Source organism: Procambarus clarkii, chromosome 40, assembly GCF_040958095.1.
Source record: "Procambarus clarkii isolate CNS0578487 chromosome 40, FALCON_Pclarkii_2.0, whole genome shotgun sequence".
Lineage (NCBI taxonomy): Eukaryota > Metazoa > Arthropoda > Malacostraca > Decapoda > Cambaridae > Procambarus > Procambarus clarkii.
Window position 1 is genome coordinate 30,352,065 of NC_091189.1, and position 26,669 is coordinate 30,378,733.

A 26,669-nucleotide genomic window follows, 5' to 3' on the forward strand; every position below is an offset into this window, starting at 1 on the left:
TATGCATATATCAAACTACTTACCCATCAAGTAATTGTTCCACCGATAAAAGATTTTCTAAAATAAGGTCATGATACAATTGACCAACCATTCTTCTCTTTTTTAAATCACGATCTATTACCCATTCGAGAGTGACCTGCACAAAGTATTTAATAGTGCTTGCTGCAAATTTCTCTTTAACACACAGCATTGCCTCCTGCAACAAAAATAATAAGTAAAAATCTGATCTACCATTAATAATTAGTGCAGTCACATACTTGTTATTTACATTTCTTTCAAATCTCCCTACCCCCCTTTACCTGTAATCATATTTTTTTCAATCTTTACATAAGAATTGTATAATTATCACAGCAGGAAGACATTAATTAAAAGGAAAAAAAAAATCACTGCCTTTTAGTGGGGTTTGACAAGATTGACCTGCATTCATAATTACAGATGGAGAACAAGTTAAAAAGAGCATAACCACTCGACGTGTTTACATACTAGGCAAAAGGGCCCAACCTCTGTTAAATGTCCGATGCATCTAACGTACAACCAGAAGCCGAGAACTATCCACATTATGGCTGTGCCATTCTTTGGTAATACTACTCTCACATCCAGTTTCTAAGTACAGGAAGCTGCCCTCTACCAAGTCACACGTACATTAACCACTGCACTGCACAAAGCGCCTTTAGGCATTTTGTTAGGCACACGAGTCATGCATTTTTTGTTTAATTAGGCCATATTTTAATGTTTTCATTACTCTGAGGTTTGAAATGGAAATAGTCGAGTTTAGAAACATTTTGACATTAACTTTACCTGAATATTTATAAAAACCACAAAAATATGTCCTTGACAATTGCACTAAGACAATTTTTTTGAAACCACGTGCGCAGTGCAGTGGTTAGTAAAATAACCAGGAAAATTATATTGAGGTGTTTGTGAAAAAAAAATTATTTTTAATTTGAATATTGAGTTACTTAACACTTTCGCGCTATCTGGACGCGCCGGCGCGTTCGGTTTCGTCTAACGTAAACGCATAGTGGACATAAAGTTATGTCTACTTTTAAAATATTTGTATAAAATTCAATTTTTATCCGATTTACTTTGGGTTTGTTTCAAACTGCGCGCTATGAGGCTCTTTCTCACCACTAGGCTGCATGGTACAATAAGTTCATGAAAGGTGTGGATAACTTCGATCAAATGGTATTATGTCCCAAACGGGTTGCAGGTGGGTGACTTTAGCCGTTTATACTGGTAATTCTTCCCCCATATCATGTATTATATGCATATGTCTGTTTAGGGAATTTTATTCCGATCAATATACAACCAAAAATAACTGTGTGCAACAAGTATAATCTTGACAAACATAACAAAAGTAAAAATATTTCGTGTGTTTGACGCTCACTGATATGTTCCAGCGTTGTTTTATATTTGTCGCTATTCTAACTTACGCTTTGTTGATATTTTTTACCTATGGGCACATAGAACATTCTATTGCGAACACATTGACATAAAAATGAATGACGTACATAGAAAATTAATGTCATGAGAGTGAAATAAGTATAAACTTTCAAAGCGCCGTGCGTCGTCCCGTCACCGATACCGGGTAACAATTTCACCACTTCCCACACTCTTGCGGGCGGGCTGCATCATTATTCTACGCTTATATTCATATCACCGTGTTGGGAATTTCATTGCGAGTCCATTGATACCAAAATTAACGCTGTAGGACAAGTGTGGAGGTGATAACAATCCCAAGAGTAAAAACATTTTGTTGCTGATGGGCGCTCACGGCGAGTCATCTTCGTAGTTATTTCTTGAGATCTTGAGGTTATCTTGAGATGATTTCGGGGCTTTAGTGTCCCCGCGGCCCGGTCCTCGACCAGGCCTCCACCCCCAGGAAGCAGCCCGTGACAGCTGACTAATACCCAGGTACCTATTATACTGCTAGGTAACAGGGGGCATAGGGTAAAAAAACTCTGCCCATTGTTTCTCGCCGGCGCCTGGGATCGAACCCAGGACCACAGGATCACAAGTCCAGCGTGCTGTCCGCTCGGCCGACCGGCTCCCTTTATTTATTTGGTGCTGGTATCCCTATACGTTTCGTGACTTTTTTTACTGATGTTCTTCTAGAGAATTTTATTGCGAACACGTTGGTACCAAAATGAAATACGTAGCATGAGAACTAAGGTCAGAAGAGTAAAAAGAGTACACACATTTTTGTTTTTACGCTTAAGCGATAAAAACGCAGCGCGCACATTCGGTTGGCTGAGTGACCTTTGCGGAGAGCGCGAAAGTGTTAAGAGTATGTATCAACTTCACCAAAAGATCATAAAATACTAAAAACAAATGTAAATAAGTTTTATGTACTAAAGTAGGAAAGCATAAGTAAAGTGAATTGAGAAGAAACAAAGAAAAACATGCAAGCCATTTCTATTTTCCTACTCTAACACCATGGTCAACCTCCCCCATACCAAAAGTGTTATGCCAAAGCATTAACTCTGAAGCTCAAGAAGTGTTAGGGGCTTCACAGCCCTCCTATTATCTGGAACTTTGGAGAAAAAATGTACCCACCAAATAAGGGACCACAATTTTGTGGGAACAAGGTTTTATCTAATACTTTACACAAAAATCTTAGAGACAGAGCTCTTTTAAACTTCTTAAAAATTCAAATTCTAACCTCAGGATCTGAATTATGGGTGTATTCTTCAATGATTGCAGTGGCGAACTTCTCTGCTGTTTGTTCGTCGAGTGACGCATACCCTCTCAACCCATCACTAGTTTCACGAGATACAGAACTATCTCTGGACTCTGGACGACTTGTTGATTTACTGCGATCTACTGGGATGAAGTATAGTGTTTACAGTATAGGGAATAAAGTACAAGTAGTGAATGTATAGTAAGTGCAGTTTCTTTTTAATACCATCCTTTCAAGCAGTAAAACTATTTGCTTTGTAGCCATTTAATTAGTATCTCTGGACCAGCATATATCATATGAACAGTAATGACACAGGCACTGGAGATTCAAATATATGAATGGTGATGAATATAATTCATGAACATAACTTAGGTAACTGTAATTAGCACAGGATGCTAGACGGGTGGGCAGATTCAGTCCACTGTGCAGAGAAATCAGCAATATGGAGGTCTGAATTTTTTGGGTCTACTGTATGTAGTATTAATATAGTCTGTAGTTTATGTAGTCTGCAAAGGGTTAGCTTGTGATCTAATAATTACCTGGGCCAACAAACTTCTTAACAGCAGAAATTGCACTTTCTTTGTCATTTGAGGGAGGTGGCATACTCTTACTGCCAAACCCACTTGGCCGTGGAGGACCACCACCACCAGGGGCAAGACGGTTAGCACTGCAAAATGAACACATTTACATGAATAATTAAATAATTTCATTAACAATATTTTCAAAATAAGATACAACTTAAAAATAATTTTATGTAACAATTACTCACCCCATTGAAGGAGCACCTCTTCTGTTATCTCCAGATAAAGCATGGCTTCCTGTAACATCTGTTAACACATTGAAGCGATTCTCTAGCTGCTTTCCTTCATCATGATCCTTCAAGCCACCACCCGAGCTGCCACGTGCCCAACTTGCAAATCCAGTTCCTCTCAATGTCACCTCCTTAGATTCTGCAGTACCAGGCTGTTCAATTATAAAACCACAATTACAATGAGGATTTTAAATAGCACAGAACTTATATTTAATTAAAAGCTAAAATGTAAAAATTGTCTCAATATATTGTACTGAAAACTACAAATGTAATTAAACCGATTTCTTTCTTTGTTGCTGACTATTATGAGATTTTTCTTATTTCATGGTAACTAACTTCATTTGAAATAGAATATCAAATGGGGTATTAACCCTTAGCAGTTTAAGAGCAGCGACCCAGCAGGAAATCTGTGATACCCATATTTATTTAATTTGCTAATGAATTTAGTAGTATTTTTAATTGGGAATAATTTCAGCGGTTAAAAGAAAAAAAAAAAAGAAAAATCAAGAGTAAACTTTGAAACATTTAATATAGTAGCAACTTGCTATGAATGAAGATTTTGGTGTTTTTCAGCAAAGATTTATGCAGTACTGGAGTACTTTTGAAGGCAAATAGTTACATTTGGTGGAATAGAGAATAGCATTAACATTAGCCACTGAGGACTAAGACCAGTTTAGGGTGATTGCAAAAGTTTAACAGACCATGACATGGAACAGATGACCACTTTGCAGACTTAACAAAACCTGTTAAGTGCTACAAACAGACACGTAAATTTCATGTTAACTTTTCCATAATTATTATTTCCTATCCGATCATTATTCATATATTTCTACCCAAATATGCATAACATGTACTGAATCACTTTCTATAACAAAATACAGAAAATTGAGTCCAAAATAATATAATCTGGATTTCAAAGATGCCAATGTAATTTTTTTTTAAATCTGTACTCTACAGCCTTCATTTCTGAATACTATACTGAATTTTGACAGATCAATATATATAACCGCAAAGGAAGAGTATCAAATGTTCTACTTCTACATGTTGCAGAGTGCTATGTTAACAAATGGTAGACAGATGAAACAAATCCTATGAAAACCCATTATTATTTTTACCCAGATTCATGTCACATGAATACAATATTTAACTGCTACTGAAAAAAGCAAAACTGAGTAAGTGGTGGCTGTACATAGATTCAACAATTTGGGTACATTCTGTTGATTCCTTATTATCTATGTAAAAAAATTTCATGCCAGCTCAGCCTCATTTCTACACATCAATACACAGTACTAAGCAACACTTCTAAAAACTACATCTTAAGTCAGTGAAGAGAATGAATTAACCATAAACTGGACCAACTCACCCTACTAAATGTGTTTTTCAAACGGGAAGAGTCAAATGACGTTCTTCCCTTGGTTGAAGCAACTGTATTCCATCCATCATCATTGATTTGTGGACCACGATTATCCCGACCACGTCTGCGATCAGGCTCTCTATCACGATCATTTCTTCTACCCGTGTTTGATGCCAATGCAATCTGCTGTTCCATTTCTTCTCTCTTAAATTCCTGTAAAATTTTTACAATATACATAATTTTTTTAAAATACCTAGAATGGGTATGTATTTTTATTTATTTATATATACAAAAGTTTTTATATTCTTGTACAGCCACTAGCATGCATAGCATTTCGGGCAAATCCTTAACCCCTAATTTTCACACGCACACACCTCCAAAGGAAGCTGCCCATAGCAGCTGTCCAACCCCTAGGTACCTATTTACTGCTAGGTGAATAGGGGCATTAGGGTGAAAAACCCTGCCAATTTGTTTCCGCCTCAGCCAGGGATTGAACTCGGACCCTTAAGACTACGAACCCCCAAGCACTGTCCACTCGGCTGTCAAGCCCCCGTATATATATATATCTACTGTATATATTTATGCTTCATACAATAGCACCATTTTTCTCAACGCCAATATTATACAAAAAGCAGCTCATTGTTCCATAAATATAGCAAGATTCATTATGTGAACTACTCACTTCTTGGACTTCAGCTTTTGTCTTCGGTTTACTATCTTCTCGTCTTGGAACCCAACTCTTTTGACGCAGATCAATTACATCCATCATGAGAAATCTCACACGGCTGTTTGTTTGACGTTCATGGACAATCCTATCCATGTGCTTGAAGTGTTTGTCCAATTCAGACTATAAAAGAAAAATTATGTAACTATGTATGTATGTATTATGTATTATGTGTATAATATATATTATATATATATATATTATATATTATATATATATATATATATATATATATATATATATATATATATATATATATATTATATATATATATATATATATATATATATATATATATATATATATTACATGCTATTTATTTATAATATTTTAATTATTTAAAAACAACAGTAACTAACCATAGCTTTTGGTTGCTGGGCACACTGAGCTTCAAGGAGCTTGCCAATAGTTGAAAGTAATTTACATAGGCACTCTAAGGACTCCTCATCCCCCTTTTCCAAAAGTGTTCCAATAATCCTCATCATAATTGGAGAAGTCAACATACGCAACTTGTACAACTCTCCAATAAATCTTATGTTTCCTACCGATCGTTTTCTCATCTTTGATTCATCATATTCGTATTTGGCAATAAGCTCTAATTTCTTATCATTCTGTAAAAAAAAGAAAAAAGTTTAGAACAAAAATCAGTTGGTAATCAATCTCAAATTGAGTAAACAGGAAAGGAAATATATATACAGTACACTAACTCTAAACTTATCAAGAATTAAGAAAACAAGAGGCCTGGTAATACTTAAGTCCAGGAATGGAAGTTTGATCTTATTGTAGTCTCAATATTTTCCTCTACCAACATGCTGTAAATTAAGTAAAATATCTGTGACCAAATACTGCACTATAACTTACATCATTACAGGCATCGATCTCTTTATATCTTTGGATTCTCAGCTCATCAGTATTATCTTTTTCAAATTCCTTCTGGCACTTATTAATGATTAAGTTTCTGAACTTGACTTCCGACTTGCCAGAGTTTCCAGTATCATTACCACTTCCGCGAACAGACATCAGTGAGAGAACCTGACACATCTGAGCGTAAGTGGAAGAAAACCCCTGTTCATCCACAGCCTGGAAAATACAACAATAATTATTAAAAAGTTTGCATTACATTAACAACCCTTTACATTTAAAAATTATGATAAGATTTTTATGGTACAGTATTTACATACTGTACTTATGGTACAGTATCCACAAGGACAGTGTTTTGTCCTTGTGGATTATGTCTGCGACATAAGAGTTGTGATGCTGCTTATGTCGTAGCTCAGTCGATTAACACAGCGTCTGGGATCCTCTTGGACGTAGGTTCAATCAAGGATCAATCCACGGCCCTTGTGGATTTGTTCTTGTGATAACTTTGTCCAACAGGCTGTGGCTTGGAGCAGCCCGCAGGCCCATATATCACCTACAACCTGGTTGGTCCGGCACTTCTTTAAAGAACCTGTCCAAGTGCCTCTTGAATGCCTCCACCTTCGTTTCAGCAATATTTCTAATTTGGGAGGGTGTTCAACAGCCGTGGACCCCTGATGTTAAGGCAGTGCTCCGATTGCGCCTATAGAACCTCTACTACTCGGATATTTTATTCTGCATTTTCTTATCTCTCGCACCAGTAAGTTATTCTATTGTGCAAATTTGGGACCTGGCACTCCAGTATCTTCCATGAATATATTATTTGATATCTGTGGGGTCCCTGGATTTGAAGGTTCTAATACTCCATCCTATCATTTACCTTGCCGCTGCTATATTTGCTTGGTTATGTTCACTAAATGTCAGGTTGTCAGACCATAATTCCTAGATCTTTTACATGTTGCTTTCCATCTGAGTAGGTCTGTGTCCTGTACCCTTTGTTTTGTTAAGTTCGTTCCAGGTACCTCAGCACCTGGAATTTATCAACATTTTTATTAATTTTGGGCAATTCATGAGAGCCACCTTTTGGGTGGCTTAATCTTCATCAATCATGTTATTTTCAGTTGCCCAATCAAATACAGTGGTACCTTCCTTATATGATTTTAATCCGTTCCAGAGATTCAGACACCAAAAAATCGTAAACCAAAACGAATTTTCCTCACGAGGAATAATGTAAATTGAATTAACCCATTCCGCACCCAAAAATACACTTTATAATTACTACTCAAATTTTACTATACCTTACCCTTATGAGGAGGACTTGGTGTATGATAGATGGTGAGGAAGGGGTGGGGGGGTGGGGGGGGGGGAAGGTTAGTGTTTGGAAGGGGTTCCCTTCCATTATAACATCAGGTAATGTCTGGGGTCTCCTACCCCAGACATTGCCGTGCTATTGCTGGGCTCTCATATTGAATATGACCGCATATTCTGTATTTACTATTTTCTGGTTTAGGGCTTCTATCCCTCTATTATTCTTGCTTCAAGGTTTAGTTGAAAGAGGAGTTCTCCAAAAGTTATGTTTGTTTTTCAAGATGAAGAAAAAGTGAATTACTATAGAATGTATTATTACACTTATTATACAACTGCACAACGTTTCGAACCTACATGGTTCATTCTCAAGTGATAAATTACAGATCTCATTAGATTTATACCAGTACGGGGTCAGGTGAGAAAATAATTAGAATAAAGGAAAAGGCAAGGGGATAAATAGGGAACAATAGGGGACAGCACATACAAAGATTAATCAAATGTAATAAGCCTTTTACATTGAGCAGTGTCTTCTGTGTTAGCATCGTTATGTTCTGGTCTTGTTCTTACTCTCATGGTGGGTAGAGTAAATAGTTCCGTGATTTGGGTATTTATGGTAGGTTGTTCTATTCTGATGTGGATGGATCTATTTTTTTTTTTTTAAGATGCCATGAGTGACATTTCTCCAGTCTGATACATTGCCTCTGATTATTGCACTTTAAAAAAATCATCCGTTAGAAGCCTCCCTGTCACTACCCAGTATGTTCCAGTTTCCAGAACAACCTCTTATGCGGCACTGTCAAAAGCCTTTTTTATGTTCAGATAGATGTAGTCAACCGAACCATCTGTTTCCTGTAAAATCTCTCTAGCTATCACATTAAACTCATTACACAGGATCTTACAGATCGAAAAAAATCATACCTTTTCAAATATTAGGTCAATAACATTTGAGAGTCTCTCCGTGGTGTTGATTGGTAATGTCTTGACTGTGTCGACCAGCCTTGAAAACTTTTCTGGTGTAAGTTTGTTGAGGATACCTCGCATTACTTTCACCACCTGGGGGAAAAAACAAAGTAATCTTAATTGCAGCTATGGGTATTCATGCATGTACAAAAAAATTTAACAGTTTTTTCCCTTACACAATGATTAATTTAGATGCAAAATGTAAGGGAAAAGGTGAAACATATTGACATATTTACTGGTTCTGAAGAAGGTTGGCACGCCCAGCCGGATCTGTCAATCTCAGACCTGGCATTGTGCTGACACAGCAGCATGTGACAAGAGGACCAATTAAAGTTAAAAGTAGATAACACTGCATTCTTCACTCCAAAGAATGCATTGGAGGTTTTACAAGAGGTATAAGCCTATTCATGGTTTTCCTTATACTTTATAATATGAAGTAGATTTCTTAATGCTGCCTGGCCCTTTCTTACACAACATATTCCCTTAACTGCGTTATCTCCTCCAGCAGTCCATCAAACTCGGCTTTCAAGAAGTTCACAACCTTAATTCATACAATGCAATTAAAGGGCCATAACTTTGCAAATACCCAATAAATGAAAACTTAAGTTCAATCAAAATCAAAATTGTAAATGAAAGAGCTTCAACGGGTCCAAGTTTCAGCATCGTAGCCTAAATAGATAAAATATATATTTACTGGTTTGTCAAAAAAAAAAAAATAAAAATTAACTACAAACAAGTGTCAACTGAAATCATGTCAAGACACTCGGCTATCACAATAGAGGATTAAAATTCTTAGTTTAATCATATATAATTTTTTTTCTTTATTTAATTTTTTTTGGAAGGAGGGGGTCAAAAATTTGTTTTTATCGGGCAATTTGCATGAAACTTATACCCCGTATGCCCTCTAAGGGTCCCAATTGTGAAGGGTCCCAGTTGATGTCAAGCTTTGCACAGGTGGCAGAATCTTTGAAATAATGTTGGATCATTTAACACTTTCGCCCACCGATGAAGTATGGAGTCAAAAGTTTACTAGTTCAATACCCATAGATGACGTCAAGGATGACGTCAAAAACTAAAAACATTTGGTTTTGTGAAAACCACGGTTTTGTACATTATAAGCATATACACCTGTAGGGATTTTCATTGCGAACACATTGATACCAAAATGAAAGACCTAGGACGAGAATTGAGGTAATAAAGTTTAAAAGAGTAAACACATTTTATTGCTCTTTATTAGCACTCACTGGGGTAACGCTCCGTCACTCTGTTTGCTGTGGGTGGTATGTCGGGCTTTTGCACTTTATATTTGCATATACACCTGTAGGGAATTCTATTGTGAACACAATGATACAAAAATGAAAGACCTAAGACGAGAATTGAGGTGACCAAAGTGAAAGGAGAAACATTTTATCGCTCTAGTGCGCTCCCTGGTAACTTTCTCTGTTTGCTGCAGGTGGTAAGCCGGGCTTTTTGAGTTTATTTGCTTTGAGTTCTGTAGAGCATTCTATTACAAACACATTGATACAAAATTGAGGGCGACCTCAATTATGTGCCCTCATCTAAGGTCTAAAAGCCCGGAGTGACTCCCCACAGCAAAGCCTCAAGTCGGCCAAGTTACCCGTGAACAAGCACCTATTGGCACACCTGCAGACTAATGTATGTACTCGTTCAGTCTGATAACAAATTTTCACGCTACGCCCTACATTTTGGTATCAAATTGTGCTCAATCTAAAGGTGCGTATTTTAAAACTAGTCCCATAATAATAGAGTAATAAATGAAAATTTAACAAATATTTTAACTTTTGGACACTGACGCTCATTGCCACAAAATTATTTATATCTTTCCAGTGTTCTGACATCAATTTTCATGTTACGTCTTTCATTTTGGTATCAAATTGTGCGCAATCTAAAGGCGCTCATTTTGAAACCACCTAGAAATTGCTCGGATGACAATTTAATTTTTTACAAATATTTTAATGGATGTTGATAAATATTTAATGGGTGTTGAGGTGAACCACGTGACCTTCGACAGACGTGTGACCCAGATTTGTTTCTCAAATGTACATCATATATTTTTGGCTGGCTGGCAGGCAGGATGTGCCTGCAGGCAGGCAGGCAGGCAGGCAGGAATGTGCCTGCAGGCAGGCAGGCAGGCAGGCAGGCAGGAATGTGCCTGCAGGCAGGCAGGCAGGCAGGCAGGCAGGAATGTGCCTGCAGGCTGGCAGGCAGGCAGGCAGGCAGGAATGTGCCTGCAGGCTGGCAGGCAGGCAGGCAGGCAGGAATGTGCCTGCAGGCTGGCAGGCAGGCAGGCAGGAATGTGCCTGCAGGCTGGCAGGCAGGCAGGCAGGAATGTGCCTGCAGGCTGGCAGGCAGGCAGGCAGGCAGGCAGGAATGTGCCTGCAGGCTGGCAGGCAGGCAGGCAGGCAGGAATGTGCCTGCAGGCTGGCAGGAATGTGCCTGCAGGCAGGCAGGCAGGAATGTGCCTGCAGGCTGGCAGGCAGGCAGGCAGGAATGTGCCTGCAGGCTGGCAGGCAGGCAGGCAGGAATGTGCCTGCAGGCTGGCAGGCAGGCATGTGCCTGCAGGCTGGCAGGCAGGCATGTGCCTGCAGGCTGGCAGGCAGGAATGTGCCTGCAGGCTGGCAGGCAGGAATGTGCCTGCAGGCTGGCAGGCAGGAATGTGCCTGCAGGCTGGCAGGCAGGAATGTGCCTGCAGGCTGGCAGGCAGGAATGTGCCTGCAGGCTGGCAGGCAGGAATGTGCCTGCAGGCAGGCAGGCAGGAATGTGCCTGCAGGCAGGCAGGCAGGAATGTGCCTGCAGGCAGGCAGGCAGGAATGTGCCTGCAGGCTGGCAGGCAGGCAGGAATGTGCCTGCAGGCTGGCAGGCAGGCAGGAATGTGCCTGCAGACTGGCTGGCAGGAATTTCCTGCAGGCTGGCAGGAAACTTTGCCAGTCTTAATAATCAGCCAGGAAGAATTAAGGACTTTTATAAAGTGGATCAGGACGTCGCTTATCCGTGAGTACAAACAAAATACGGTCGCATTTACGCTATGAACCTGTCGATCCCCCCCCCTCCCCCAAGAGTTTTTTCCAGAAAAATTTCTTTATACATTTCTAGTTTATTTTTTCCGTCTATTTCTCGTTTACGAACCTACATGTTAACCGACGGGCCTCGTCCCCAAGGGGTTCGGAAACCAAGTGGTGCTCTGTACAACAGACCAGATAGTCAGGAGCATTAATTAAGCACATCTAACAATTTACCATGCCTAAATGAAATCAATAAAAAGTAAAGTAAAGGAAACAGCAACAACAACAATGAAAATCCAATGACAATGTATCAACACATGGTCATTACAAAAAAAACTAACATGAATTATTGTAGATTAACACTTTCGCCCGGGCATGACGCAGCATTGCGTCATCCGTTTACTGGCGGTAATTCCGGGGATGACGCAGCATTGCGTCATCCACTTTAAATAATCGCCAAAAATCAGGTTTTTATCCAATTTTTTGGGGACTGGTTTTAAAATGCGCGACGATGTCTTCCCATTTTCTTTGTTGAGCCTCGTGGCCCTCAGGCGGCTTGGCACATGCCGTGGGCCCATTGTTTTCGCTCCACTGTTGTGACCGGTGTCGCCTCCCCTCGCATCTCAAACGTGTGAACATTTCGGCTATTTTCCGTGGCTATATTTCTTACTGCGGCTTTAGAAACTATCTACGCTTACTCCACGATGGATAGTGATCATGAACAAGGCCCTTCCAGGAAGAAAATTGTGAAAGAAAGGCTTGAAAAGGGCGGGAATTGGGAGTGTAGCTGGAAGGCGGCTGAGCACTCACTCGTGGCTAACGCGTGGCCCGTCTTAAACTCGTCGGCGGTTGGAGCGTGACCAGGTTTTTTATTTTATATGCTAATGTTCCTCTAGAGAATTCTATTGCGAACCCATTGATACCAAAATTAAAGACCTAGGATAAAAATTGAGGTGACCAGAGTGAAAATAGTGAAAACATTTTATCGCGTTTGTGCGCTCCTGGGTAACTCGTTCTCACTTTCTCTGTTTGCTGCGGGTAATTAGCCGGGCTTTTGGAGTTTATATGCATTTAGTGCTGTAGAGAATTAATTCTATTGCGAACACAATGATACCAAATTTAATCTCGTAGGACGAGAATCAAGATGACAAAGTTGAAGAGAGTATACACTTTTCAGAATTTACGCGCGCTCCCGTGACACCCTGGGTCCCATATCAGTAGCAGTCTCCGTGGTGTAGTGGTAAGACACTCGCCTGGCGTTCCGCGAGCGCTATGTCATGGGTTCGTATCCTGGCCGGGGAGGATTTACTGGGCGCAATTCCTTAACTGTAGCCTCTGTTTAACGCAACAGTAAAATGTGTACTTGGATGAAAAAACGATTCTTCGCGGCAGGGGATCGTATTCCAGGGACCATAGGATTAAGGACTTGCCCGAAACGCTACGCGTACTAGTGGCTGTACAAGAATGTATCAACTCTTGTATATATCTCAAAAAAAAAAAAAAAAAAAAAAAAAAAAAAAAAAAAAAAAATATCGCACAGTTGAGGGGTGGCGAGCGGGGTGCACCAAAGTGTTAAAAATTCTATATCCTGTTAGAACAAATAAAACTAGTTATCATGAATACTAATCACTACAATATTAAAACTGATATACACAAATACTAAAAGTTTGGGTCAGGCACACAAGTCAATATTTAAAATGCATAGGACTTCCACAACTTAAAGCATAAAATAAACAAAGGAATGGAGGTGCTCAGAATAAAGAAGAAGAAAAAATCACATGATAGGAGTAAACAACCATATGCCCATTTCTGTCCATAAAACTTTGCCTCTCATATTGGCCACCAATAATATGCAAGCGTTTTTCACCTTCCCATTATGCTAGAACACTCATCCCTCGTGCATAGCTCACAATATTCACTGTGCATATTTAATTTGCAAGTGACTATTTTGAAAATTTTCCTATGCTCAGGCTATGCTCAATACAATGTTAATTTTTATGCACATTTCAAAAGGTTAAACTTCACATGATCCACATGCATAGTCTTATATTAACTGGAAGCACAAATTTAATTAAATTTGTTGCCTAAAACTCAATAATGACTAACATTTTGACTATACTGAATGCATTAACCAAGATATATGCAGATATATATGATTTACTTCAAAGATGGTATGTTTCCTAGATATTGATTACACAAATGTACACACAAAAAACACATACTTCATCTGTCTGCAATTTTGCATCTTCTGATTTGCTGTCCTTGACTGATGGTTTCCAGGCATTTTCCGTCGTCTTAAGCTTTGGTTCTCGCCCAGTTGAGTGAGGAATAATAATTATCTTTGCTTGTCCACCACGGACATTGCCTCCGCTGCCCCCGCCACCCCCTCTATCTCTATTCACTGGACCCCCACCACCTGGTTCACGCCGTTGCTGACTGTTGCGCCCAACTGTTCTTGGTTGCTGCAGGTATAATGAAAACAAAAGCTAATAAATTATTACAGTAATTAAAATAATATACCAGTAGCAGTAATCATACAACAATAAATTAACTCAGAATAAAAGTGAAATATTACCTTGTTTCCCATTGCAGATTTAACATAATCAGGAGTGAAGTCTGGCCCACCACCAACATGAGGAACAGGGGCACGTGTATCAAAGGGTTTGTGCTGTAAGGAAAGAGTTGAATCTTTAAACCAGATACATAGAGGATGCACATACATCCATGCATAACACTCAAAAATTTAATTTGAATGATGATTCTAGTAACAGCATATTTTCTCAACTAACAATTTAAGTCATCCCCCTAAACTAAGATTCTATAGGTCTCGTGCGCAGGAATGCACTTTGATAAGGGCGGGTATTCTGTACTGGAATAACACTGATGGTCCAAACTGGTACTATTAAAATATTACAATATAGTACAGTAACCAATAGTGGAAGTCAAGCCAAATTTTTTCTTACACTGTATTTAGAACATAAATTAAGCTTAAACACTACACTATATTTAGAACATAAATTAACCTTAAAGACTAAAGTTTAATTTTAACAAGTCAATAATGCTTAATGACATGATAAATGTGTAAAAATTTGCTTAGAAATGGCTATGAGGAAGAAATTTGGTAAGTCTCAGCGCTACCACACGGGTTAATGTTTGCTGCTTCTGTCAACATACTGATGTGCATAATGCATTTAAACTTTCGTTAGTAAGACCAGATGTTTGGTTGAACATTATGCAGACTAGGATTGCCAGAAACCCTAGGCCTGAAAACAGTGAACATAAAAGCTAAACACTTGTGCATATCATGTGAATGCAGACATCACTCCAACTGAACTGAATCCCCACAACAGATTACCCAATATGTCAGGCTTCAGAACAAGGCAAAAAAGGAAATAAATGGCAAAAGCCACAACTCGTGAAACATGAGTAGCATGCAAATGCTACCACAAAGTGATAACAGGGCAGAAGGTATGAACCCTACAGCTGTTAAACCAATTATCCACCACTAGAGGACCACAATGAAAAACAGAGCTTATCCATGGCTAAAACTAAGTGTTAGAAACAGCAATTCATAGCAGAAAATGGACAACACCCCCCCCCCCCCCCTACTTTACATGCACAGAGCATGATAGTCACAAACACAGGTATCAGGAGCCAGAGCCAACAAGAGCACCACCTGAAATATACCAGCATTGAATGAAAAGAAATGCCTCTTTCCAGTAGAACCCTGAAGGCTCCCCAAGTTATTTCAGAGATAGCTCCTTGGTACTAGGTCACATATGTTGTGGGAACCCCATTTGGCCTACTAGGGACCAGAGCAAGAACCTTGTCCCCTTCACGGGCAGAAAGACCAAGACATTCTGACATCCAATCAGGAATGCATCACATTAGCACAACAATACAGGCAACTGCAGGTTTACCTTGTAGTTACCTTGCCTTGTTTCCAAGGATCATCCTCCTCAAGGTCTGATATCTAACCAGGCTGTTAGGCATAACTGCCACCAGCCTGGTTGTTCAGGTATCCTCTGGTCCAGGTATCTAGGTTATCTCGAGATGATTTCAGGGCTTAGTGTCCCAGTCCTTGACCAGGGCTCCTTTTTGTTATACACCCCCAGGAAGCAGCCTGAAGCAGCTGTAACTTCCAGGTACCTATTTACTGTTAGGTAACAGAGGCATCAGGGTGAAAAACTCCCCATTTGTTTCCGCCTCCAATAGGGGATCAATCCTGGAACCACTCAAGCTGTCAGGCCCCTCTTTAGTGGTGGTATTTATCAAATACTCTTTTAAACACTTTGAAGTGTTGACAAGGGTTCACTGAAAACAGAATCGTACTTTACCCTTAGTATTTCTCATTTATTTGTCATCTTGTGAAATTTCCATCTCCCTTGTACAGGGGCTAGGCGTAGTTATTCACTAAAGCATTTTGCTATCTTTGCCTCTCCTGGATATTATACGACTTCTGCAACTTTAACTCAACCTTTTCTCTCTTCATACCCTTCCTTTTCCTATTTGGGATAGGATAGGGCATTCAAGTTGTTCTGCGATTTGCTTTCTTCACCTAGAGGGGGAACACCGTTTTCGTTCTAATTTGACTTTCTTCTCGTTCTAGTGGTATGTGTAGCTTCAGGATATGTCTAGTGCTACTGAGACTATTTTTTCAAGGCACTGATATAGGTTTGCAATTTCTAGCAGTTCTTCCCAGCTTATTTGTGAGGTTTTGGTTTATTAGTTCCCAGTTAATGCATTATTAAAATTCAACTTGCAGAGTTCTCCTACAGCCAGTTCCAGGACTGGCTGTGCAGGTTTACTGGCCATGTTTATCTGAACTTCAATTAGGTTCCACCATGGCTGAAAAACAAGAGGCAACAATAATGTACATGTAATATCTCACCAAAGAGTAAGACAAAAGTACACAACACTGGCACAGAACAAGAGCACACACAGCAGAGAGGATGTTGAAGCTAGGATGCATCACCCACCAACCTCATACTATTGCTGGCAAGGACTTTTTAACATTAGCAGATGTGGTTTAATATCTGCAACAAGAATGGAGAAGAGAACAGGAGGTTGTCCTCGTGTCCCAGACTAACCCCAAATATATAAATGACCAGTAGTAGTAGATCGAGGCTTTTGCCAAATAATGAACCCCCTTGAATTGCACCAACTGAAAGAGCAGGAAATAGCTGGTTGGCATAAAACTTTTGACGACTCGCTGGAACTCTACAGTCAGTCCAGAACTCCATTCCATTTACACAGGAGAACTCTAGCAATAACACGGACACAATATGGCCTATGGTGAACTTACCCGTCCAGGTCCATCTCGCACGACTTCCAAATTAGGTAGCGATTCAGGCTTTTTGAGCGACAAGGGATTATTCTGCAATTCCAAAAGAAATCTTCTATCATACTGTCGCTTTCCTTCTGGATTAACGGGGCTCCACTGATCTGAAAAACAGAATCAAGACTATTTAAAACACTGAGGCTTTCTAATCATGGGCAATGATTTTCAAATACTGTACTGAAGACACTTGACCACTGTAGGCTATCATATCATGAGATATAGGAAGTTCTACAATAAAGATAAAAGACAGAAATTGCTGACCTGGAGAGCGTGCAAAGATACTTTGCTGTTAGAAACCTTAAGTTAGACCTTAATTAAAGCTTAGTTAAGCTTTATTAGTTAAACATATGTTCTTAATGTAAGAAATGTTACCTCATATTTTAAGTTAAACCTTAACTTAAAGTTAAACCTTAGAACATTAAGTTACTGGGATCACTTAAAAATTATAAATCTGTATTCCTAGAGCACATGTGGGTGTAATACAAAATTGAAAACACTGAAAATATTAGGACTGGTTCCAGATCAGTACATACAAATACATTCCTGGCCAAACTTATGACGTTTGGTCAGGAAGGTAATGTGATGCAGGTTTATGCACCAACCATGCCTCGTGCAGCTCCTAACAAACTGGCTTGCAAAGACGCTCTTGCACTACACAGGATTGATTTCATACCAAGAACAGGAAAACTTGCAAAAGGTGTATGCAAGTGCATTGTTTGCAAGAACCCAGAAGGAAAAGATAGGAAGTGAATGTGTGTACACCTGGTGCATTAAATGCTGAGTTGCCTGGTGCTATATGGACGGCTTCATTGAAGAACCAAGTGCGAGTGTAAATAGTATTTATAAAATGAATACTGAACGAGTAACAATGTGTCATTTTTAGTGGACACAATGATGACACCACACTTCCTTGGAAAATTATAACCGCGTAAATTACATACACGGATAAAAGATATCACAAGAGTTGAATCACCTACACGACTGCCTCAGGGAAGTCTCCTGCATTGGACATCTCTACTTTATTGCAACCAAAGTGCCTGTTTTTATTGGTGTGTGTGTTCAGGGAAGGGATTATAAGAAAATAAGAAATTTTGGGGAACTTTTCTCTGTGTACCATGGTACCAATGTACGAGCCAACGTTTAAAAACGATATGCGACAAAAAGCTCTCTCTAAAGAACCAAGACATACCAATTTGAATTTACAAAAGAACATCCCAACTTAAAGGACATTTATCCTGCATTTATTCCACACATTAGGCTTCATATTCCAAGGCGCAATGTTCCAACCAGCTTGTTCTAGAATTGTGTAGAGATATCACAAATTTATTACATTTCTTATACCATTCTCTTCACAATGGAGCAAATGCACTCGACACTTTCGCTGACAAATGCAGCATATTCCATCATAAAACGAAAATACGGAGATGGGAGATGACGCAAATGGCATCAAGCAAACTTTTTTGCAATGTCTTATTATTAAGTATAAACACTGTAGGTGAATGAGTAACATTGGGTTGTGTGCTAATTGGGAAGCTAGTGTTAAATATTATCTACATGAAACCAACAAACCTGACCCCTCCCCACCCCCCCACCCCAAAAAGGGGAAAAAAAAGACATGGAACAAATTTTTTGCGGGGTTGCTGTATTTACCTTCCTTGTATGTGTATTGAAGTTGTGGGCCATCATCTTTCTTCTCTTCCTCCTTATCTTCATGAACATTATTTATCTCACACTCCACATTGTTAATCTCTCTCTCTTTTGAGGAACGTCCACTTTTGGACTCTTCCGAAGGTGTAGGTGAGGGTGCTGGCTGAGGAGTTGTCTCTTTTGATGGCGGAAAAGAAGTAGATTTTTGTGGAGGAAGTTGAGGCTTAGGAGGCTGCACTGGTTCTGGAGTTTTCTCCTTTTCCTTCTTCTCCTTAGCAGCTTGAACCTGAACTGGAAATTTATTGACTGGCTGTGGAGCAGCAGGTGGTGAAGGTGGAGGTGGTGTTGCTGCCCTTTGGGGAGGAGATGGTAGCTGTGGCTGCTGAGGTGGAGTTGAATTATCAGCAGTCTCACGTGCCTGGGTCGTTTCCTCTCGGGGAATTCCCTTTCCACGCTTACCTATAACAAAAGTAGAGAATAATTTAGATATATTTTATCAAAAGCTCAAACAAAACTTACAACAGTGGGTTGTGGTAATAATGGTGACATTGAAAGAAGAAACTATTAAGTGACTATCTTGAACTATACATGCAATACCCAGACACATCAACCATAAATTGCTATCTGGAAACGCCAGACAACTGAGCATTTTATTTCATGCATAACAGCTATATACACTAATTTGTCACTAATAAAAGTGTTCAGGATGGATATGAAACTGAAAGCTAGTATAGTGTGCTTGACATGCCAGTGGCATTATAATTGATCTGCAGACACTGTACTTATTTTTTTAGTATCCAGACTGAAAATGGGGCCAATTTCAGTAAAAGTTTCCGGGCACACTTTATAAACGAAAACCCTTTTATAGATGTTTATTCAATTTAACCACTGCACTGCGCAAAGCGCCTTTAGGCGCTCAGAGAGTTGTGCTTTTTGTTTTTTAATTTGGCTATATTTTAATGTTTTTTAATGTTTTCATTACTATTTGTGTTTTGAAATGGAAATAGTTGACTTTGGAAACATTTTGACATTAAATTTACCTGAACATTTGTAAAAATAACAAAAATATGTCCTTGACAATTGCACCAAGACGTTTTTGCCGAAAATAGGTGAGCAGTGCAAGGGTTAACCTTACTGTACATACAACTGAAAATACAGAAATAGAAGAGTTTATTCAATTTCTTCCGTAAGAACCAAGCATCAAATCTGACAAATTAAGGCAGCAAGATGTATTCTAACAGCAGAGAACACGCAGAGCACGTGATGACAAATGGCGTCATTACAGTCATTTCAAACTTTGTAAAAATTCTATTGTCCAAATAAAATGGGACACTTTAAAACGCACACCGACATCTTCCCATTCTCTGCATGCCCCATGTGACATCCTGATGTGTGCGCGCTAAGTATAAACATGGGGGTGTGTTGGTGAGCTCACGGGCAACGATTTGCCTACTTTGCGGTGAGCGGCAGCCCAGCAAGCGTTGCATTTTTTTCATATGAACTAGCGCAGGCAGAATAAAATTTAGTTGGTGCAGATGTCTGGCGACTTAATTGGTTTCGACTCGACTTACCATTATGAGCTATAATGATTGTAAATAAGAGCATAATATTTATTAAAATTAAAAAACCCACTGCAAAAAAATTGTTTGGTAAAATAGGGCAATAAATACCATTGTTTGACAAAAGCAACATATTGGGAATTTAATTAAACCTTAATTAAACAAAATTAAATTTTACTTATTATAATTAAATTTGAGAACTAAGTCTTGGTAAACCAATTATTTCACATTAGCCAATAAGTGACTGATGCAATAATTTGTTTATCAGTGACAACCCTTCCTGATTCTGAGACAAGACAGGAGCTGTAGTAGTTCTATTATTGTCTTTAATAAATAGGGGTGTGGTCTTTGAAATAAATGTTTAATAAGTACTGTACAGTGGTACCTCCACTTACTAATTCAATCTCTTCCCAGCGACTGGCCTTAACTCGAAAGCTCGTAACTCGAAACTATTTTTCCCATAAGAAACAATGTAAATTTAATTAATCCGTTCCACATCCCTCCCAAAATATTAACTTAAAAATATATGTTATACCAAATACCACTTTTTGTACTCGTTACAATACTGTATGTATATTATTACGTCCCGCATCCTGTATTTATAACGTCCTATTATAACATTAGGCAGTGATGACTTCTTTGGGGTACTCTCTCCTGCATACCACTAGGACCTGGCCATGGCTCACTGCTTGCTTGTCTTACTAAGAATCTGTCTAAAGACACTGTTTTTCCTACATTTTAACACTCATTGTCATTCAAAAGGTCAATGCCTGCTACAGCTTTATCTGGGCGAGTTTTTCAACAAAACTTTTGCAGTTCTTCCCATAATTCACACATTTTCTTAACGAGGAAGGGATATCCTCTATTGCCTCTACTTAACTATTTTCTTAGATTGAACCTTACCACTGACTTTCTTGGTACCCATGATGTGATATATAATAATTACTTTCATATTCAAAAACCAAAAAAAAATAAATAAAAAATTCTTTACAAAGAATTCAAGCGCGATCGTCACTAGGCAAGAGAGTGGGGTAAACTGAAGCACGCCTCGCTCTCGGTCGACCCATACGTTTATCGACAAATTTGCAAGTCGAGGCAAAGGTCTCAAGTACTGTAGTCGCATTTTCAGACGAAATTGGGGGCCGTAACTCAAAAAATTCGCAAGTAGGAGCATTCGTAAGTCGAGGTTCCATTGTCGATTTAATAATGTTAATTCGATATTTTTAACTCCAGAATTTAGCAACCACTCAATTTATTATTAACCTTCACACTGACTAACAAGTCGAGAGGTGTGGAAGGGTGGAGGGTCTGCTACTGGACATATGGTGTAGGGATAACCAACATTTGTCATGCCACAAAGAAAATGGTACCGACTGCAATAATTATATATTGGTTGAATAACCTTGATCTGAGCAACCACGCTGTTTCCATTTTACTACTGTTGAGGGGCAGAAGATGAAAAATAATGTATTTGTCAAAAATCAAAATTCTGAAAAATTCAATAAATCTTACGCCATTTGGCATCGTCTTGAAAAAATTCACTCCAATACTTTAATAGATTTTCTATGAATATTTTTGTGTACACATCTAGGCGTGGCATGCACCCTCCCATACAGGGATCAACGAGAGCTCCCGGTCACGACGATCGTTCGAGACTGCTTTATAATGATAGGATTTATCGCTAAAAAAATTGGAAAAGCGTGTTTATAGTATGTTATGGATTGGCATCGCGTGTGTGGGCTGGAGGAGCAAGAATCAGTGGTGGCAGGTCCCTCAGTGGCTGTGCATCTCAAGTGAAGGGTGGAGCTGTGACGCTTTGAAGTTACGCTCTATACTGCTGTTTCTTTGCCTGTGCCAGATACTGCCCCACACTGCCTCATCCTACTCAATGTTAACAGTGCCAGTCAGTGCCTAACAATCCCAGCTATTATTACCTGTGTATAGGGGTTGGGAACCATGAAAATATATGATTTGCACAAGTGTAATGGGAGGTGCCTTCCTCGCTTCTGCCCCCCACACACACTCCACCTTATCGCAAGCGATGCCTAACAGTGCCACAAACAATGCACGCTCTTATTATCTATGTATAGGCAATAAAGTTTGTGAAATACGTATATTATTTATATTGTATAAAGAGTGCCAGAGTGCCATTCATAAGAACACTTAATACAAATGCTAATAAAGTCCATGGGTATCACCTCTTACCTATGGAATGGTGTACATGTACGAAAATATATATAAATAATATACATTATATATATACACACACACAGTATATATTTATTTATTTAAATAATTGTCAATAGACACGTTCTTTGGAAAGGTAGAGGAAAGACCAGCAAGTTAGTGAACCACAACCCAGTCTCAGTTGGGTATAATTACCAAGAGAGAGCCCGCCTGACTCGGAGGGGGATTCTCCTTCCACACCATAACCCCTCTCCTCCTCCCCAGCTCCCCAAAGTCTCCCTCAAGCCAGTAACGACTTCATAAGGTAAAGTACATGTACAATTGAAAATACAGTAGTAAAACAAAACATATATATTTACATGTACAGTATTATATTTACATTATAAAATATCACATTGATGTTTTTGGAGGGTGGAAAGGATAAATTTTATTTCCATTATTTTAAAAGGGGAAATACGTTTCCAAGACGAGCATTTCACATGACGAGCTAGGTGCTGGAACGGATTAAATTCGTTAATCGAGGCTCCACTGTATATACACACAAACACAGGCAGGACCAAAGAGAAAGCTCAACCCCCGCAAGCACAAATAGGCGAGTACAGTAAATATGGAATTAATTTTATTGTTATTATTATTATTATTATTTTTAATTTCCAAAGATATTGACCTACAACTTTCACATTTTTTAGTACGAATGCTCACCAATATATATTCAAACAAATATATTTTATATTAGTTTGAAAGGGCACATTAAAAAAAATTACACCAATCTGCACTCAAACTATATTCTAAAATGACCAAAATGACGCTCATATGCTAATCTCAGGCCATAATGACAAATAATACAATTAGTGACATTAAGTTTTAAATGATTTTCAGAAAATTCAGATTTTCTCTTCATAAACTAGTTATGAAAAAAGACTAGAGGCATTAAATATGCCAACACTAGAAGACAAAAGCAAGATATGATCACCACTTACAAACTAATAGCAGGAATCAACCAATTGACAAGAGGAATTCCTGAAACCAGCATCCTCAAGAATATGGTCAAATTCAAGCTAAGGTGCCAAAAAATATTAATAAGTTTCATTTGCAAGTAGACAGTTGGAACAGTTTAAGCGAGAAGCAAACCAGTAGTGCTGTTTCAAAGCAACACACAAGTGTTGGGAAGCTGGGACAAAACGAGCATAGCTCTCATCCTGTAACTACACTTGGGTAATTACATAGCTGCCTCGTGATTGCCGTGGATCCGCAGCCATTTTCTATAGAGGACTTCCCAGTCCCATCTTCCCCTACCTCCATATGCAAAACAGGGGCTTTGAAAATTAGTTTTAAGGCCATCTTGGGAAGAGTATCTTAACAACCATCCATATACACGGGTTTTGTGCATAATCATCTATATTTCATTTTGTAAAAAAACTATTTACCACGTGCAGGTTTATCATCACTAATTTATTATCCAGATGTAGGTTATGTCTACTCGTGTTCCAGTTAATACAATGAGGAATTTTAATATCGCCCAATAATTATAAACCGAATGTATATAACTTATTGTTTTTTAAATTTATACACCGTCAAAAATGTTAATAAAGCAGCTCATGGCAGTTTTAAGGCAGCAAACACTTGGCAAGGAGTCAGCTGGAGGCCTGCTGTGGCTACCACGATATTTCTGGACACCATCACCCCCACCACCATTCAGCTCCTGTCCATGTCAATGTTACCAATGTACCATAGGAATCATCAGCTTCTCAGTATAGTCCATGCAACATTACAATAAAGCTAAACCATTTGATTGCATTAGAGAAATCAAGAAAGGCATCCGCCAAGTTGGTATATCTTGTAATGCAGGGAGGCCAAAATGTTTCAATAGCAGCAAAGTAAGGAGGAAGAAATGAGAGGGGAGGTATATATACTGTATTTGAAAATGAGGCCAACATGCTATACAGTAGAGAGAATGTGAGTTAGTGGGTGGCAGTGAGGATGTCAAAATGTGCAGACATTAGCAAAAATAACCAGTCACAAGCTTGGCTTGTTTAGAAAAAACACAAGTTTTTATACTGTACAGTATCTCCTTCAATTAAATAATTTACCAGTAGTGTATAAAAATTGTTCCAGCCAGGTACCAGACTGGGGCACAAATGAGTAGAACAACTCATAACCATCTCCATGAACAGTACATTATACTAACAATACTATTGCACAATATTCCTGTAACATGTGAGCTAGTGTCTTCATCATTTGGGGTCCCAGTGTATCTCGATATATGACTTGACGGACCACTCAATTTCTCGCGGGCTTTGTTCGACATCTAATGAGGCCGAGATAACAAATCAAGATGTGAAATGATCAAACTTTGAACAAATGATCAAAGTAAACTGATTGCAGAGGCCACCTTAAATTTGAGCAGCACAATAAGAGTGAATCCTCCCCACAGAGAGGATAACCACAAGTTAACAGTGGACATATCCAACCTCAGCACTGTTGGAGAAAAATTGAGACCAATCCAGCAGATAGGGCAATGAAACATTTAGACGAACATTGGAAAATGTTGGGTATCCTCAGGCGATATGTTAACAGGACCTTTTGTTCAAGATATGCATCAACAAGATGAGAACACTTTCCTGAGAATAGGATAGGATAGGCTATATAGTTGACAGAATGGACAGTACTGTAATTATCAAAAGGCACCAAGCTGGGGAGCATGTAGCAACATCAGCAATGCTGGATATTCCAAAGGTGCCAAATATCAGAGGATGCCAATACGAGAACAAAGACACCTTGTCTTTGTCAAAGACAAGGCAAATCCAGTAGAGGTATCAGATTCACTAGGAATTTTGTTGAGACATTATAAAAGACATATCCCACAAAAAGGTGCATGTTTAACCACCGGGCTGCGCAACTGTAAATAGCCAACAACCCCCTGGTGCTCAAGAATATTTTTCTTCATTGTTAATGAGCCACTAGAAAGGACAAAAATCCAAATAGTCTATCTCGTGTGTGGTTTAGCTGTACTGGCTTGGAGAAGTTGTTTCTTTGGGTGTAAATGAGGCGAGGTGCAGCATGGGAATACAGAAACTTGATTTCAATTGTTACACTTTATTTGGTTTTTCATGCTAACAGGTTGCATTTGTGTCAAAGGTACTGTCATGTAAACTTTGAAAATACTGTAGTGGAACCTCAGTTGTCAAATGTCCCTTTCCAAATTTTTCGAGTTTTGAGCTCAATTTCTTCATAAAATTTGACTATTTAAGGTTTGCCATACTTCGAGTTTGTTGATACACACATGGGTCGACCAAGTGCAGGCAAGGCGTGCCTTAGTTCACCAGCGTGTCCTGCCTAGTGACTACCATACTTGAATTCTTTGTGAATAATTTCACTTTCATGTTCAGAAACCAAAAAAGCGCACAAAGTAATTATTATATATCATGCCATGGGTCCCAAGAAAGTTAGTTGTAGAGTTTGACTTAAGAAAGTATGTGTAGCAGCAGTAGAGGATGTTCCTTCCTCAATAAGAAAATGTTTGCAGTATTGGAAGAACTTCAAGGTTTTGTTGGAAAAAAAAAAAAAAAACTAGCCCAGATAAGGTTTAGCAGACCATTACATTAACCTTTTTAATGACACTGATGCCTCACTACAGTGTTAAAAAGTAGGGGAAAAAAAACCTGTCTATAGACATGTTTCAAGTGAGAAAGAAGCAGTGAGCCACATCCAGGTCATAGTGGTAAGCCTGCAAGACAAAAGAGTACCCCAGAAATGCCATCACTGCCTGATGTTATAATGGAAAGGAACTCCCTCCTCCTCCCCCCCCCCACATTCTTCCATACACAGAGTCCTCAATAAAGGTAAGATATATGTACATACTGTAGTACAAAATGAGTAGTTAATATTTTATCGCTATTTGTAGACGAAGTATTTTTAAATTAATATGTTTGGGTGTGTAGAATGGATTAATTCAATTTACATTATTTCTTATGGGAAAGTGTTTCAGATGTCAAACCATCTCTGGGTATGGATTAAGGAGCAGGGTAGTATTCCATAAAATGTTCAAGTTAAGCATGTATAGCCAATGAGTGGTTCTCTTCCAGCCCTGACCACGGCGGTCTCCAGGTCTCGAGTCCTAGTGACGTCTTTTACCAACTTCGAGGCAAACTCCGGAGCTGGAGTCCCTAGGGCAGTTCATTGTTGACGTTAAGCTCATTCGGACAGTTTCTGTGACG

General features: G+C 39.0%; 1 protein-coding gene across 21 annotated transcripts in view; it reads right to left on the reverse strand.

The window, feature by feature from the left end:
- Positions 1-26,669, reverse strand: part of LOC123757993 (eukaryotic translation initiation factor 4 gamma 1) — a 189,598-nt gene that overhangs the window by 14,831 nt on the left and 148,098 nt on the right. For 12 of the 21 annotated variants that reach the window (XM_045742085.2, XM_045742083.2, XM_045742081.2 and 9 more), the window contains 13 exons: positions 18,710-19,165; positions 17,024-17,163; positions 14,294-14,386; positions 13,941-14,180; positions 8,654-8,788; positions 6,431-6,649; positions 5,929-6,180; positions 5,528-5,692; positions 4,855-5,058; positions 3,450-3,643; positions 3,220-3,347; positions 2,663-2,823; positions 24-196 (listed from right to left, as the gene is read on the reverse strand). In XM_045742085.2, the coding sequence (XP_045598041.2) occupies positions 24-196; positions 2,663-2,823; positions 3,220-3,347; positions 3,450-3,643; positions 4,855-5,058; positions 5,528-5,692; positions 5,929-6,180; positions 6,431-6,649; positions 8,654-8,788; positions 13,941-14,180; positions 14,294-14,386; positions 17,024-17,163; positions 18,710-19,165 (2,560 nt within the window). The remainder of the gene's footprint in view (positions 1-23; positions 197-2,662; positions 2,824-3,219; positions 3,348-3,449; positions 3,644-4,854; positions 5,059-5,527; positions 5,693-5,928; positions 6,181-6,430; positions 6,650-8,653; positions 8,789-13,940; positions 14,181-14,293; positions 14,387-17,023; positions 17,164-18,709; positions 19,166-26,669) is intronic. The other 9 variants (XM_045742082.2, XM_069338925.1, XM_045742093.2 and 6 more) reach the window with 1 other exon arrangement.